Source organism: Cryptomeria japonica, chromosome 2 (genome assembly GCF_030272615.1).
Source record: "Cryptomeria japonica chromosome 2, Sugi_1.0, whole genome shotgun sequence".
Taxonomy (NCBI): domain Eukaryota; kingdom Viridiplantae; phylum Streptophyta; class Pinopsida; order Cupressales; family Cupressaceae; genus Cryptomeria; species Cryptomeria japonica.
In genome coordinates this window covers 633,072,471-633,088,698 of record NC_081406.1, presented here as the reverse complement: position 1 = coordinate 633,088,698, position 16,228 = coordinate 633,072,471, and the positions used below count along the sequence as shown (strand labels likewise).

The 16,228-nt window shown below is 38.7% G+C and overlaps 1 protein-coding gene across 1 annotated transcript; it reads right to left on the bottom strand.

Annotated features, from left to right (window-relative positions):
- Positions 1-296: 296 nt before the first annotated feature.
- On the bottom strand, positions 297-2,273 carry LOC131046898 (NAC domain-containing protein 6). The gene is made up of 3 exons (XM_057980726.1): positions 1,957-2,273; positions 1,570-1,832; positions 297-1,140 (listed from the first exon to the last, which is right to left on the bottom strand). The coding sequence occupies exons 1-3, from the start codon at positions 2,150-2,152 to the stop codon at positions 514-516; spliced, it is 1,086 nt and encodes a 361-aa protein (XP_057836709.1). The 5' UTR covers positions 2,153-2,273; the 3' UTR covers positions 297-513.
- Between the last annotated feature and the right edge of the window lie 13,955 nt (positions 2,274-16,228).

Genomic DNA, 16,228 nt, shown 5'->3' with positions numbered 1-16,228 from the left:
CAGTTTATCATAGTAATAATATGAAATTTTATTTCTATTTTATGATGATGGATCGTGGGATGTGATTCGAAATGTCAATACACAATCGAATTCAGAAACAGTACATATGAATTGCGAAGATCAATTCTTTTCCTATGTTTGAAATCAAATCTTGTAGCCTATCATGAAAAAATAGAAGATAAAAAGAAGAGATTACGGAAATTCAGAAAATGAAGTTTGATGATCATAAAATTTGATTAAAAACGTCGATGACAGAACTCAAACATCATAAATATAGGCCCACCCAAAACTTGAAATACAGTCAAAAGAAAATTTATGGTGTTTATTGATTGATACAGTGAAATCCATGAAAAACGCCTTTTCTAATTAAGGAGCTGTGCTTCGCTGAAGCAACTTGCAGTAAAGCGTACATAATCCTAGTCTGAAGTTACATTAGTTCTCACAGAAGAATTACATTGGGCTTTGTGAAGACTGCAAATTTACAATTTGGTTATAAAAAATTTAAAATTGTGTCTAAAAGCCGTCTAGTTGATGATTATTTGGGGTGGATAAGAAAATGGAGGGGCTCCACAAATCAGCCCATGGACTTTTGTCCTTCCCAGTAGACAAAGAACCATCGTTGCGGAAATCCAAGGACAATTTTGGCATATCCACTACTTTACTTTTCTGAGTATCAGGTGAGGGAAAAATGGAATCCAAGCCACAACAGTCTATAGAAGTTGAATTTATCATAGCCATCAAGCTTGAAAATCCCTCCATGCTTTTCTTTCCATCGTCTGCAAATGCTTGGAATATGGGGTCAATGTACCCCCCATAAACTGTGGATTCCATCATACTGTTGAGCTCTAAGTCCAGAGCAGAGCAGCAACCTTGTGAGGAAGTTATGTCACTGTTTGTGTGGGTGGTGTTCGTGTTATCATCCAGTGAGCTGCTTTGCTGGGGCTGCTTCGACTTTGAAGAAACTTGCTTGTTAGCTTGAACATCAGAGCTTGTTTGTCTGGAGGAAACAAAAGTGTCTTCTTCTGGTTTGCTCTCGAAATCCTCGTCCATTGAAGTTTCTTGCGCCTGGCTGATTGCTTTTTGCTCTAGCCATTTCAGAGGAGTTGCCTTTCTGTAGATTCGACACAGCACTACTTCCTTCTGCAAAAGGAAAATTCAAGCAAAAGATGTTAGATTTAAGCTTGCATTGAATCTCAATCCACAACATAATCCGAATCCTTAGTCGATGGTTTCTGAATTTGACTGTGTTATCTCTTTTTCTTTAATGTATAGGATCATATTTTATGATCCATCATTCCAACGAGTTAATTAGATTAGAAATGTCGAGGAAAAAATGATAACATGATTAAATCTAAAAATAATTAATTTTTAATAGCCATTCTACTACGAATAAGTTAGATCATAGAATCATCAAAACGCTGAATTGATAACACACTCAAATCCAAAAATCATCAATTTTTAACAGTCATTCAACTCGAAATAAAGTTCAATTCTTTGTTATTGAAGATTTGAGAGACCCAAAATGAAAAACAATTGGTGGGTGGATTTGAGAATTGGATTTGAACTCACCCTGTATCTCTCATTAGAATCGAGCATTCTGTACTCGTTCATAATCCAATCAGTTTTCTCACCCCGTGGGGCTCGGCCTCTGTAAAACACCAGAGTCTTCTTGAGGCCAAGAGCCTTACCATATTCATCACGGACATGCCTGTCTGAGCCAGTGGCCTTCCAATACCCACAGGCAGTAATACGGCTGGGCCTCCCTCCATTCTGACACTTTTTATCTCTCGGAACAAAGAAGAAAAGTTCCCTTTCACCCAAACGCCCCAAACCTGCAAAACCAAAAAAAAACACCGATAAATTTCACACTAACCAAATTCAACCCATGAAACACAAACCATTAAAAATCCACAGCTTAGTCTTAAAAATCCTAAATTGGACCCAATTTTCACATACTTGGCAAATCCCAGGGATCATACTGATACAGGTCAAGAACACCAATATAACTGAAGTTATGGAGCTTCCCCTGCACCATTTTCTTCAGGTAAAACCCCACTAACTCCTGTTCTGTGGGGTGGAACCTAAAACCAGGAAGTTCAAATTCCCCCATATCCCTTCCCTTTTGTTCTCCAATCCCCATTTCAGTTTTCATATCTGCAACTTTCTTATCAGTGCAGATGATGCTTAAATGAAATGCCACACATATCTTCTATATATACATCCCACTCACTGGGTAAATTGGGGCTTAAGAAACAAAGTAAAAGGTTAATGGATTGACCCAGTTTGCAGCGTTGAAAGGAAAGAGAAGTAAGCATCATTGCGCGGGCCACTTCACGCGGTTATAGGATGACGCGGTTATAGGATGACGAAAGGTGACTTATCAACCATCATATAAGGTTGAACTTGACTCATCTGTCTACAGAGTACTTTATATGCCGCGTTAATGGAGTCAATAGAAAATTTTGCCTCAGTTTGCACCATTGTGATAATCTCGAATAAATTACAGTCATTCATTTTATCAAAGTCATTCAAGACTTGTGAAAGTCTTATTATTAAATACGAGTTAAAAGTCGCTCTGGACTTTCGAAGTCTGCTTATGCACACCCGAAATTGAAAGGAAGCATACCAAATACATCCCGACAACTTCTGTCATTGGATTTTTAAAAGATCAAAGATAAAATCATTAAGAACAATAATAAAAGGGTGGAAATTATTAAAATCAATAAAAACAAGAGGAAGAAATCAATAAAATCAATTAAAAAAAACAAGAAATTGGCCTTAATTATTCAAGAGGGTGTCTATGTGAAGTGCAAAGCAAAGACTTCGCTCTTGACTTTGTGGTTTATCTTGACTTATCTCTTTTTAAGCATAATAGTATTGAAAAGATGGATTTAATGGTTTAATATAAGATGGTGCTATAAGATGGTTTAATAGTCTAGCATGATATATGATATATAAGAAACAACTAAAGTCAATTTTCTTCTAATATTATACCTTAAATAAATTAAGTGATTCTTATATAGAAATATAACCTTTGATATAATCTTGAACCATCTTTTAAAAGCATGGATGAACCCACTATGATTACATTCACTCTATGGTATAACTATGGTATATCCCGTACACACAAGGACAACTGTCTAAGAAGTGTTAGGATAGAGTGACATTTAATTGCATTCCTAATGTATAATATAAGTCATATATATCCAAACATATTGGAGAGGGTACATAGACATCTTCTTAGGTGGATGCAAAATAAATATCATTTAATAAATTTCCTAGTTGAATTGGATATTAGTTTAGTAGAATCAATGGAGGAGGTAGAGCATGATGGTGGTAGTTACAAGTGGAAATAATGGCATTTGCACTACTTTCCAATCTTAGGCTTAGGTAGAAAGAGTGGAGCATGTGGTGGAGGAACTTCAATGTTATTCTTGGGACGTGTTCATGTATAGTAGTTGCACGAGTCAAAGATGTTATCCATTATTGATACTCTTTTATCTAAAGATTTTCTTCATGTGGAGTATGATATTTTGAATGAAAACGTAGTTTCCAGTTATTTCATTATTTTAGGAAACCATTTGTGATTTTCCTCTTCCATTGTTCTATAATTATAGACATAAAATAATAGTTTTATGGGTTATTTGTAGGTATGTGGGTGTTTCTAAAAATGTTATATGTTTGAATAAAATGCGTGTTTCGTTTGTACTTTTGTATTGAAGATTAATACATATTTGAGACTCTCTTTGATAGTGGAGTTTTTTCTTGCAAGGATTTCTATATTGAGCTTTTTATAAGGAGTGCATATGCGAAGTATGGCATGTGATGTGGATACATGCTTGAACACATGGAGGATGTGTTGGAGGAGCTCAATGTTTTAGGATTATTCATGGAGACTTTGTCAGTGTATTGTAAAATGTTTACTTCTCAATAATATATTGAGTGCAGATGCTTTTGGAGGCTGGGTTTTTTCCTCTTGATGATTTTCTAGGGTATATCTTGTGTTATCTTGTGATATGCCTTTGATCTTTGCATATGGTTATTTTGTAAACTTGTATGAATGCTTTTCTTTGATATGTTTGTAATGGAGGAAATTTTAGACCTCAAGGATGATGGATCCTAGAGAACAAATCTGCCCTCTGATACCCCACTCGAACTGGCACTGAGGATGAGCCAGGGGATAAAAATATCAAACCAAACTAACAAAACGCAACTTGGGGCTATCAGACAACTCTGCTAAACCTCTGTCTTGAGGACGAGCACACAGGTCCGGGACACCAACACGATGCGTTGTCATCCTGTACGAACAAGGTACAAAGGTCGTACAGAGGGTACCAAATGTGATTATAATACGATAAAGACAAAAAAAATGATAAAGCTAAACTAATAAATACAGAATATGAAATTTCTAAGACGAAATGAAAGGAGAGACGATAAGATAACTTACAACTGGTCCACGATTCGAGCCTCCCGCAAAGTGACCATTCTTCCACAATTATTCACCTACACAGAAACAAGAGAGAAAATGTTGGGGGTTGTGTTTTGGAGTTTGCCTAAGTCAGACCCCCATTTTGGTGTTTCCACCTCCATGGATAACCCAAATAAAGCTACGGGGACAGATATTGTGATAAAGATAATATGAAAATGATAATAGATTTGAAATGAATGAACATAAATATGCAACAAATCAAGGAAAAGGCAAAGTGACTCGCCTTCTAAGATTCGTGGACAAGGCGCTATGAGTTGCTTGAAGGCTTGCAACAATGGCAGACTGTAGAATGTTGAAAAATCTATGATTATTGCTGTAGAAGATCGCCAAGAGCTCCAACTTGCAAGAAGTGATCTCAAAATGCCAAAAGATCCTCAAAATGCCTTCAAACCAGAGAGATATAGGCCTTGGACAAAAAACCAACGTCAGTGGTCACATGTAGAGGCATTACAATTCCTTTCGAGCATAGGCGTAACACTCAAACGACCACCTATGGACTTTCAGATTTGTGGGACGCTAGCATGCCGCACAAACATCTCCATGCCACGCTAGAGTCCTGAAGGCGACAAGTCAACAAATTTTGTAAAACTCTGGTTTTAAGTTGACAAGGCGATCCTGATGGACAAAAGGACACAAATGGTGGCACACAACCTCTGATGACATGGTGGAAGGTGCCATTTGTCGTGTTGATTTTTTTTAAAACTTTAGAGGTATCCCTATGACCCAGCCTAGTGCCCAACCCACCTTACCTTGGTCTTACTTACTGCCAAGTTGGGTTTAGGAAGGGGCGAGCTAAGGTGAGACTAGTCCTCTAGGGATGCATGCAACAACCCGCAAGCCATGTGTATCAGGAAAAACCAAGCCTCAGAGTCAAATTTGAGACCAATGGGGAGCAAACCCACGACCCAAACTAAATCTCGCATTGATTTGCATAGGGCACATGATTTTTGATATTACATTTTTCCCCCACTTTAGCAAGAATGTCTTTGTCGAGAGATGAAAAGATAAAGTAGAGGAAGATAGAGAGTCGTGATAGGGAGGAAGAATTTCATTGATCAAACGAGGTTTCCTCCAGCGAGACGAAGCTGAGTTCTGGAATAGATATTGTTACTTGATGCATCACAAACATGCTAGCTGCAAACTAACATGTCAGATGATAAGATAAAAGATAGAGATAGAGATAAATGATAGATAAGATAGCGTAACAGAAACGAGCCTCGCTTTGGAGGAAAGCCCCTTGTTATGAAAGATATAAGATAAATGGTCGTTGTGATATGAGATACACTAGTATGGATAGCAAAGTGCATTTTTGCTAGATAGCCATATGATAGGGCGACGAGATATGATGGTATGGATAACCATGTGATAGGGCGATGAGATATGGCGGTATGGATAACCATACAATAGGGTGATAAGATAGATATATTTTGTCGGCATGGGTAGTGGCACACCAGATAGCCATGCGATTGGGTGATCAAAGATAGATTTGGTAAGTAGTAGATTGGCCCCTACCAAGGTGAACAAAAGAGATAGATCAAATGGCTTAGCCCCATCTAGGTAAATAAAATGATAAAGAAAAATATAAAGTGGTTTGGCCCCCACCCAAGCAAGCATGAAAAAGTGATCAACAAGAAATGCTAATGTAAGAGACTAAATGACAAAAGAAGATTATGCAGATATGATGCCCCCCCCCCCCCCTTAGAATGATATGCATGAAAGACATGCCATTCTAAGGAGAAGAGCAATTGTGGCATGTCAACATAGCGAGATGTTTCCGTGGAATGCCACCATTAGTTGGTGATACAAAGATGTCCACAACATCAGTGATAAATGAAAGAGGATAGGGGGATCCGATAGTTTGGCATCAGAACCCATAGCAGTGAGAAAAGAGATATAACAGGACTACGAGATGGGTATATCATTATAGCGCCAAAGTTATCGAATTTAAAGAAGAGAAAATGAAGACAAAGATAGAATAAAATTTTTAGTTTAACATGGAAGAAGGCTAAAGATGCCCCCCAATGCTTTGCATCGTCCCCGACTATCCAAAAAGAAAGACATGACAAATAGAATTAGAGAGACAAATAGAAGAAGATATACGACATAAAATCTCATGTATCTAAGAACCTACAGAGTAACTTGGGTGCTTCGAGAGAGCACAACAGATAAAGATAGTCAACCGCCTGTATCCAAGTACCTACGGAGTAACCTGGGACCTCCGGGAGGGAACAAACATATAAAGAAAGCACAGGGGAACACAATCAAGTGCACACATACAAAAAGATGGAGGTAAGAGATAAACATCCTAAAGGTCATCCCGTAGGAGATCATCATCCTCCCAATCTAGATCATAGGGAGAAGGAGGACAAGCTCAGAGAGGGACCACTGCAAGAGCTTCCTCAGGCATCTCACTAGGAGTGAGGGCAAGGGATGAAGTAGCAACATCATCTGCGTCCACATGCTCGGAGGAGGTAAGGGTCAAAGAATGTGTGAAGATTGTGGATAAGATCGGGATGTCCTCCAAGGCGTCGAAGATGCAAGCCTCCGTAGAAGAAGTGGGTGACTCACTAGAAGAAGATGAAACAAGGAAATGACTGTCGACCTCTAGAAGAGGGGTAGTGGCAAACTTAGGAGAAGGCGGGGCCTTCTCAATTATGCACACAGAAACAGGAAAACCAGTAGGCACTGAAACAGGCATAGAAGAGGGTGAGGAACATACCTGTGAGGATTTCCGCTGTCGAAACTCTGGAACGGGGCCTTGTTCAAGCTTGCGTGTGGGTCAGACATGAGAAGGAGGTCTCCTATCAGCCGTAGTAGGCTGAAGGACTCCTGGAAAGTTCTGATGCTGGAATGGTTGCAAAATAGGGAATGCAGACAAAGCTGCGCTAGACACCACCTACATATGCAACATATTGATGGGCCGAGACAATGGAGGTATGTTCGACAAAGAAGTGATGAGGGGAAACTCAAAAAAAGGAGTGATGAAAACCTACACTTGTTTAGGGGGAGGCTTGTCAACAAGCCTCGAAGTAGCAGGAAGAAAAATCGAGGATGATGTAGGAATAGGAGAAACTGACAAAATGGGAGTTGAGGCGATAGGATTGGGTGCTAAAGATGCATCAACAAAATTCAAATCAGCCTCACACTCATGAGCCTTGGCTCATCGAAAGCATTTATGCTCATGTGCACATTGACTATGATGTAGATGATGGCCACCTACTGAAGCCCAAGAGGATTCAGGAGCACCATGCTCCATAGGAGAGGCCTCTGGAGTTGCGTCAGGGATAGGATAAGGCCCAACCGATGAAATAGGAGGTGCATCTGAAATAGTCATGACATTGATAACAACTGGTGCTCAACTTCACTTTGCAAGGGGAGCAGTGGGAGGAATAGAAGGTGTCGAAGAAGGCTCTGAAGAAAAAGTAAGTGGAGAAGAACGAACACGAGAGGAATGCCTCCCTTTCTCATATCTAGAGGGTTGAGGAATATCAGCCATAATTGGGAGCTTGAAGGGAGGGCGGGTCGTAGACTTTGATGACATAGATGCCTTTCCCTTATTTGCACTAGGCACAATCATGGGAACAAATGACACCATTGGAGGTTGTGCAGTCTTGGATAGACATAGAGGTCTATTCGGAGGAACAAGCTTAGCCTCAACCCCCGATGATGAGGGGACATGAGGCACCACCCACTCCAAGAGCAGAATAGATGGAGTAGAGGTCGATGTAGGAAGATGCAACAAATAGCTAGGTTGATTTGATTTAGGGGTCGACTCCCCCATATTATACTGATAGTATGCACAGTACATCAAATCACCATGAGGAAGCATGAGCCCATTTGGAGCAGGCCAAAAATGATCTAATGAAAAGTCCTCACGGGTTACCAAGGGTTGATATCTAGTGTCTTGGATGACATGCACCAAACCTTCATGGGGGAACTTGAGACATTTATGAATTACTAAAGGGACAACCTCCATAGTGATTAAATAGGGAATACCTAGTTTAGCTCAAAATAGGTTTGATTCAGGAATGATCACAAATGTAGAAAATATCCCCTTGAGTCCTACGAGGACCATCAAGGTGATGCTACCCAAAGGAGAGATAAAAATCATCATGTGTTCTTAGGGTTGCCTGACATTCATCATATGTGAGTCTATGCCAACTGTTCACGAATAGGGTCTCCTCTATGATAACATCAACTCTGCAGGATGGGTCAACCATCACACCTGTGATAATTTGACTGTTCAACTTAGCAAGGATGTACAAAGGAGCAGGCTCTCCACAATATGAGGCATCCAGAGGAGTAAATGATAAAGATACGTCAAACACCTTCTCCTTCTAGCTAGGAGGTGAATAAATAGAAGTGATGGCGACCATGTTCACAAATGGACCATCATCCGAAGAAGGATTCAATGCAGAGATGAAATTTGCTGAATGTATGGGAAAGGGATCAATATAGATTTGCAAGTCACTATTGGTTTTCTCAACAAACTTGTTTGACTTGTGTTTCCGTGCATCAACTTTGATTGCACCACTATCGATGTGGTCTTGGACAATGTGTTGAATACAATAACATCGCTCAGTGTCATGACCAAGCACATGATGGTAGTGACAAAATTTGGACCCATCATACTAGTGCAAATAGGGATTTCTATCGGACAATGGTTTAATCTTGGGAAGGGTGATAAGATTGTCTTTCAATAATCGTTGCATTATGCTCAAGTAGGAGTCATTCAGTTTAGTGAAGACTTTGTTTTGTTGCGATGCTAGTGAAACAACTGCTAGAGGAATGGTCACAAAATTAGCTACAACTTTATTATTTCGAGACCCTTCCGTGGATGTGCCTACGAAGGACCCATCACGAGGGTTTGAAGCGGAATATCCGAACTGCAACATGGTGTGTTGATAGCTAGTCGGTGAGTGTGGAACACATATTGGAAAAACTTTGATACCTGTTAAGAGAAAGTTTCTCCCTCAATGCCAGCTGCAGATTACCAATGAACATTATCTGCAGATCACTATTTGGTAGGGAAAAAGGGATCCTAGTAGAGATCGATTGATACCTTGAGATGAAATTTGTGATCTTTTCGTCGGGTTTCTGTTTACAGTGAACAAGGTCAACAATAGTGACCATGCTGCCAATGTTAGCCTGAAACAATATATGAAATAGATCCATGAGCTGATCAAAGGTGCGAATAGAGTGTTTCGAAAAGGAGCTACACCATTCTAACATGGTTCCCTTAAGGGATCATGAGAATAGCTTAAGTAGAATGAAGTCCAGGTTATGGTAATCACTACACATGGTCATGAAAGAATCGATGTGCATATTAGGGTCCCCATCGCCATTGAACCTATCAAACTTTAATGATTCAGCAACAGTAGGAAGGATAGTGTTCGGGATGGTGATGTCGAGGGGACTTTTCCTATAATATGCAGACATAGATGATTTAGCAAAAGCAGAGGCCATATTTGTGAGCTATAATTGTAACTGCCCCATGTTTTGTAATATGGTGTTCAAGATTGGATTAGCGAGGGGAGGAGGTGGACGTGGGCCAGATGCACCACCACCTCCACCGACACCTCCAACATCACCACCTCCACCAAAACCACCAACAGAGGTAGTACTAGCGCTGACTGTAGAGACCTGAGCTACAACAGAGGTAGAGGTCGAACTACTAGACATACTTGTATACCCCAAGGGAGTGGTTGAGGCATTGATGATAAGGATGGTAGGCCCAAGATCAACCATGTGTATTACTGAACTAGGCATGACCACACCAAGATGAGAGCCACAAAAGTTAGACTGACCATCCTGGGGAGAGACACCAGTTAAAGGCACATGGCTCTTGACAATCATAGATAATAGCCTCAATATCTATAGGCCTCTTCTGTCTGAGATCAACATATCTCAAAGTGCTTACAAAATTTCCAGCCTAAGGGAGGACATTCTCTCGGTTTAAGAAACCCTCAAAGTCTCTCAGATTCTGCTCTAGCATGTTAATTTCCTCAAAATCAATAGTGACAACAAAATCTTGATCGATGACAGGAGGGGAAGATGGAGAGGAATCCCTAAGAGAGTTTCTTTGAGAGTTGGATTGCAAACCAGGTGGAGAAGGGCCTCCTATCAAAATGGATTGTAAAGAAAAGACATAGAGAAGGGGTTGTTAACAAAGACTAGAGTACAGAGGACAAAGCTCAGAGCAGAGGAGAATCGTTCTAAGGCATAGATAACACAGTGAGTTACACAATCTCATTTGTAAGAAGGCAATAAATTTGTAATTCTTTTCTTTTATTGTAATAATCTAAGTGGGTGCTCAGATTAGGGGTTGGTACCCATAAATTTCAGGGGTTAGTGCTTCTTTGGGTTGGTTCCCATAAACACTGTAATCAAACATTTTACTTGTGAGGCTGGATTAGAGTAGTAGACTCTAGCAACATTTCTCACCGAGGATTTTCCCATTGTGGGTTTTCCTTGTATATCTTGTGCTATGTGTTTACCTTATGTGTGTGTACAAATGGGTTAAATATATCTAATTATGAATTCTTGATTTATGTTAGTAAAGCCTAGATAATTTAGAAGAGTTTAAGTTTTTTATTACCATTGATTCACCCCCTCTCTCAGTGGTCCATTTGTGTTCCTTCATTCTCTACTTAAAGAGACTTCATTGTTTTGTACATGGGTACCTTATAAGGCCTTTTTTTGTCAAGGCCCATTTTTCCATTCATGCATTTAGATTTGTTTACTCACCCTAAGTTTCACTTAAGGGGTTGTCAGAGCATATTTAGCTCTTAGTTGCTTTTTTTAAACCAGTTATGCTTTTTTGTTTAAGTTCACTTAGTAGTGCTTGCTTATAATTTAGCTTTTGTGCATTTAGTTTAGCTAAAGTTGAGCTTTAGTTAGCTCCTCATTCTTGCACTTTATTTCTCCCAAAATTAGCTTTGTGCTTTCTTTATAAGCACCTCATTGTAAAATTGTATTTCATTATGTGTTCTTTACTTCTAAGTAATAGAGCATTCTTTTGTGCAGCTTTCATTTGTGGAAGGTGTTCTTGTTTGATATTTGATCTTGCAAGTGCTTCTGTTGCAAAATTCAACATGGTATCAAAGTATGGATTTGGCAAGCCCCTTCTCAACCTTTAAGGGTTTTCTTTTCTCAAAAGTGTTGCAGGGTCACAAATTTTCTTTTTTGTAGATCTAGTGGTGGGCAAATCTTTTTTAGTTTTGGAGCAAAATGAGTATTACCATCATGTCTGCAATGTCAAAAAACCCTCAAGTTGACTATCATATTGTCAAAATCCTAGCAGTTGAACTTTTGGGTCAAATTGGTAGACGACACATTTTTTGAGGTGAGTTATGGAGGTGGCTAAAAAAATTGGTCAGTTTGGAGCGAAACAAAGGTCACCATCATGCTCAGGAGGTCTGAGAACCCAAAAATTACTTGCCAATTTGTCAAAATCAATGATTGGTGAATTCTTTGCAAAAGTTTTTAGAAAGTTTTCATTTTCGGCAAGCTTCCATTTTTGGCAAGTTTTTATTTTCAAAAAGTTTCTATTTTAAAGACTTTCTATTTTCAAAAAGTTTCTATTTTTGGAAACTTTCTATATTTGGAAAATTTTCTATTTTTGAAATATTACTATTTTCTAAAAGTTGCTATTTTAATTTTTTTTCCATTTTTGGGAACCCTTCAAGCTATCCAAGCCCTAAAAAGCAATAGTTGGTTTTTTGCCCATAACTTTGTCATAAGGAGTCAGAATTGGGCAAACAAGATATCATCAAAAAGATGATTTTGGTGTTGATCTAATTCTATAGGTACTTTTATTAGATTCTTCTCTAGGTGTTTGCTACAAGCCTCCAATTTTATACTTATTTTTCACACTTCTGGGGCCATATCTTGGGCAAACAAACTCTACTTTTTGACTTTCACATAATGTCGGAAAGCTCTTGAAGTCCCCTATCCAAATATACTACTATTTTTTATAGGTTTTAATGTAGGTAAGTTTTTTAGTCTTTTGTGTTTTCACTTCATGGTTGATTACTCGGTCATTCTGGATCTTGAAATCTTTTTGTTTGTAGTAGATGACTTCTCTTGGGCTATCCTACACATATTTGCAGTACTTTTCCCTATTTTTTTTTTATATTAAAGATAATTTAGATAGTGATTACATTATACATACATAGTGTCTAATAGAATCAAAACCAATAGCTCAAAAGTCTAACAAAGAGTTTAGAGCTGACCCATCCAAACTAACAAACAACCATCAACAAAACCTAGCAAAATGTTTATAGTTATTGATCTCTAGATATAAAAACAACTTATCACTACCCAACAACACAAGTCATTCTTCCTATAACCCAATGATGTTATTACTACATTCTCCATTATCATAGTCAAATACTCAAATACACCAATAAGAGGCTCTATCTTAGGATCATTAATCTGATCTCATCTGGTATCCTATTCTTCTCTTCAATTTCATCATTGGAGATTCCTTTCTCCTTCAGGAACTGGTGTAGAAGTTCTAATTCTTCCTAGCTCAGCTGGTTCTTTCCATGAGAGTAGTGTGCATTCTAGATAGCTGCCTTGTATAGTAGCATAACACCTTCCTTCAACAAAATATTGGACCTGTCCTTTGGTACATCCATTGTTGCACCCACCTAAAATATGATTAGAGATATGTGAGTTTACATTTAAACTCAATAAGATGCCTCTTCCTAGATTGAGAGTCTAAAGTGAAAAATTGGAGGCTTAGCCAATCCGCCACTTGAACGAAGAGGGAATTTACTAAGCTCAATTTTCACTTGGAGAACTTTACATTCAAAAGAGGGGTTGAATCTACTAGATCCAATCCTAAAAGATACAAGGATTGAGTACTAAATAGATTGATTGAGTTTGAAATGTGTTTAACCCTCTTTTGTGTATTGAATAGACAAAGTGCTGAAATTGAAGACAAAGTATGAAAAAACAACGAGCTATAGATTCAAGATTCAGTCGGGCACCTGGATCTGAGAAGTTTGAGATGATTCAGACATACCCTACAAAATCTAGCAAAAGTTGCAGGGACCGTGTGTCCGGACAGGGGCGCCCTCCTATCAGTCCTCCGAACTTTCCGTAAGTCGAAAAGGGTTTTTTCGTCTCTACGAATAAAGCTTAATTCCAGAAGTACAATTGCGCACCTGCTTACTACACATAGAAAGAAGAAAAAAAGGGGTTGGGAATACGGGTTTTCCTAAGTCAAACCCCAGTTTGGAATCAACCTTGAATGAAATACTGCAAATACTTGAAATAAATGATGGAAATATATACCTTCTGATTTGCAATAGATGATAATGATGCTTTTCTTCTTAGATGTAATCACATATGTTGTATTAAATGACATGAACATGACAAAAACCTAACACACACATACTTGCAAATGAATGGTGTAATGTTTCTCCAATGGATAGATGAAGAGTATGCAGTCTTAAGGAATGATGAATGCTTGATGTAGTCTCCTTGCCTTATGATTGCTATCATGTACTTACCTTATGATGATGGTGAATTATGATACTATATCAAAATGAGAGGGGAAGACCTCCTTATATACTTGCTTGTCATTAATTGTTTAATTTTCCGACAGAGGCCGACATAGGGGATTTATTTCCTACTCGCAAATGAAATAGGGCCAAGGGGAAAGGGCCTTAAGATAGGTCCTACCTAGGGAGAACCAGGGCATGGCACCGTGGTCTTGTTAGCATAATTGATGGTGTTGGCACAACCGGTTCATCAGTTAATATTGTCATTGATGACTAACACTTATCGGTGAATAAGACCAAGCTCATAGGCAAGGAGGTGTGGTAAACCTCAATGGTTTACTCATGGCTGCAATCAGTATGGAGGATCTAGTGCTTCCGTAATATGTATTATTGACACACTTAAGCAGTGTGTTCGTCGAAGACTAGTTAGTTGAAGGATAAATAGAGTAGTTGATCGGTCAGTCAAGCATCCAATAGGTGTTGAGATCAGTTTCTTAAACAGGTAGTTGAAATGATGATGCAGTCACAAGAGGTGACTCAGATTGCAGTTTAGTAGTCTTATGCATGACCGTAACACTCTGGACAGACAGGTGATCAGTCTAATTGATGATCAGTGACTGGTGGCAAAAGCTGAAGAGTTACAGTTGTGAACCGATGATACAGGTTGAAGGATGATATCCAACGAGAATCTCAGAGTAGTGACCGGTAAGTTGGATGCGATGACCAAAGGTGAGTCAATCAGGATGAAATATCATCAAACAAATTGCAAGCAAAGTCTACATCAGTTAACAACCAGTTAAGGCGAGATTTGTGTGTATTTTCCAGTTCGCATAAAAAAGATAGAACACGACCCAAAGGTTGCTGAAATTATGAGTTGCAGTGGTAGATAAGGATGAGTTGCTGGTGAGAATGAGCGCGCAAAGAAAGTGCGAGAAGATTTGAATTTCAAATCTACTGAGTTTTAGGTTAGAACTCATTTAGGAAACATGAGTTATGTATTGAAAAAAATGGTATAAAGGTTTTTGGCGAAAACCAAAAAGTTTGATTGTAAAATTGCTAAGTGTAATTATGAAGAGAGGCAATCCAACAAGGTGAGAAGAGTGCAGAACTGCTAAGTGAATAGAAGAGTGGAAAGGAGAGTGTGTAGAGCTCAGATAGTGTGAAGAGTAGAGAAAGAATGCAGAGCGCCAGTAGAGTGCATAGCAAGTGTAATGCTTAGCACCAGTAGAGTGCAGAGCAAGTGTAACTGATGGTCAAACTGAAGAGCTTTAATTGGATCTGATTAAGCTAAGAGTAGCTATTATAGCATATCATTCTCTTTGTTGTTTTCTAATAACTACAATAGTAAAATCCCTTAACCAGGTGGACTTTAACAAGTCTCTTTGTAAAATCCCTTAACCGGGTGACATCTTAATTGATGATCCTAAGTCCTTTAACAAGGCTACCTCTAACAAGGTAAAGGTTTTAATATGCCTTCAAGAAAATCCCCTAACCAGGTGGCACCTGACAGTGTCTTTGTAATCTCCTAACAAGGATGGCTCCTCGCCGGGCGTACTATAGAAGAGTGTAGATTTTGTGAGTTTCTAATCACATCGTGGTTTTCTCCAATTTGGGTTTCCATGTGATAAACCTTGTTGCTCATGTGTGATTGATTTTATGTGTGCATGTTTCTTATTAATGTTGCCTTTATTGATAAGTGTTAAGTTTGAGTAAAAACTTTGATTAAGGTTAAATCTGGTAAGACTAGTATAGTGTTGATTCACCCCTCCCCTCTCAGCACCGATGGGGACCAACAGGTTCTACCCTATTTTGGGCCAGGATCAAAGGGCTATGCAAGTTTTAAAGTGAAAAATGAAGTTTGGTTGCATAATCGAGGCATAAATAGGTCTCGATCAAGCATGGGGAAAGAGATCGGTAAGGTTTTGGTCCAAAATGCGGTCAAAATTGCAAAGGGTGCAATTTTAGGACGCTGCAGAAAGATTTATTTATTTCTCCTCTTCCATTAAAAACCATAAAATTTTACAAGTAAAGGATCAGTGCAAGAAGTTGAGTCCACTTTTTGGCCAAAGTATTTTCCTCGATTTTCAGATTTTGCTACACTTGACCTAAAAATTTGAAGCACTTAGAGATTGAATCTTGAAAAAAGTTAGTAATATGAAATGTAACACTCGGAGTATACTTTCCAAATATGCAATTTATTTTAATACCCAAATAATATAAATTGAAT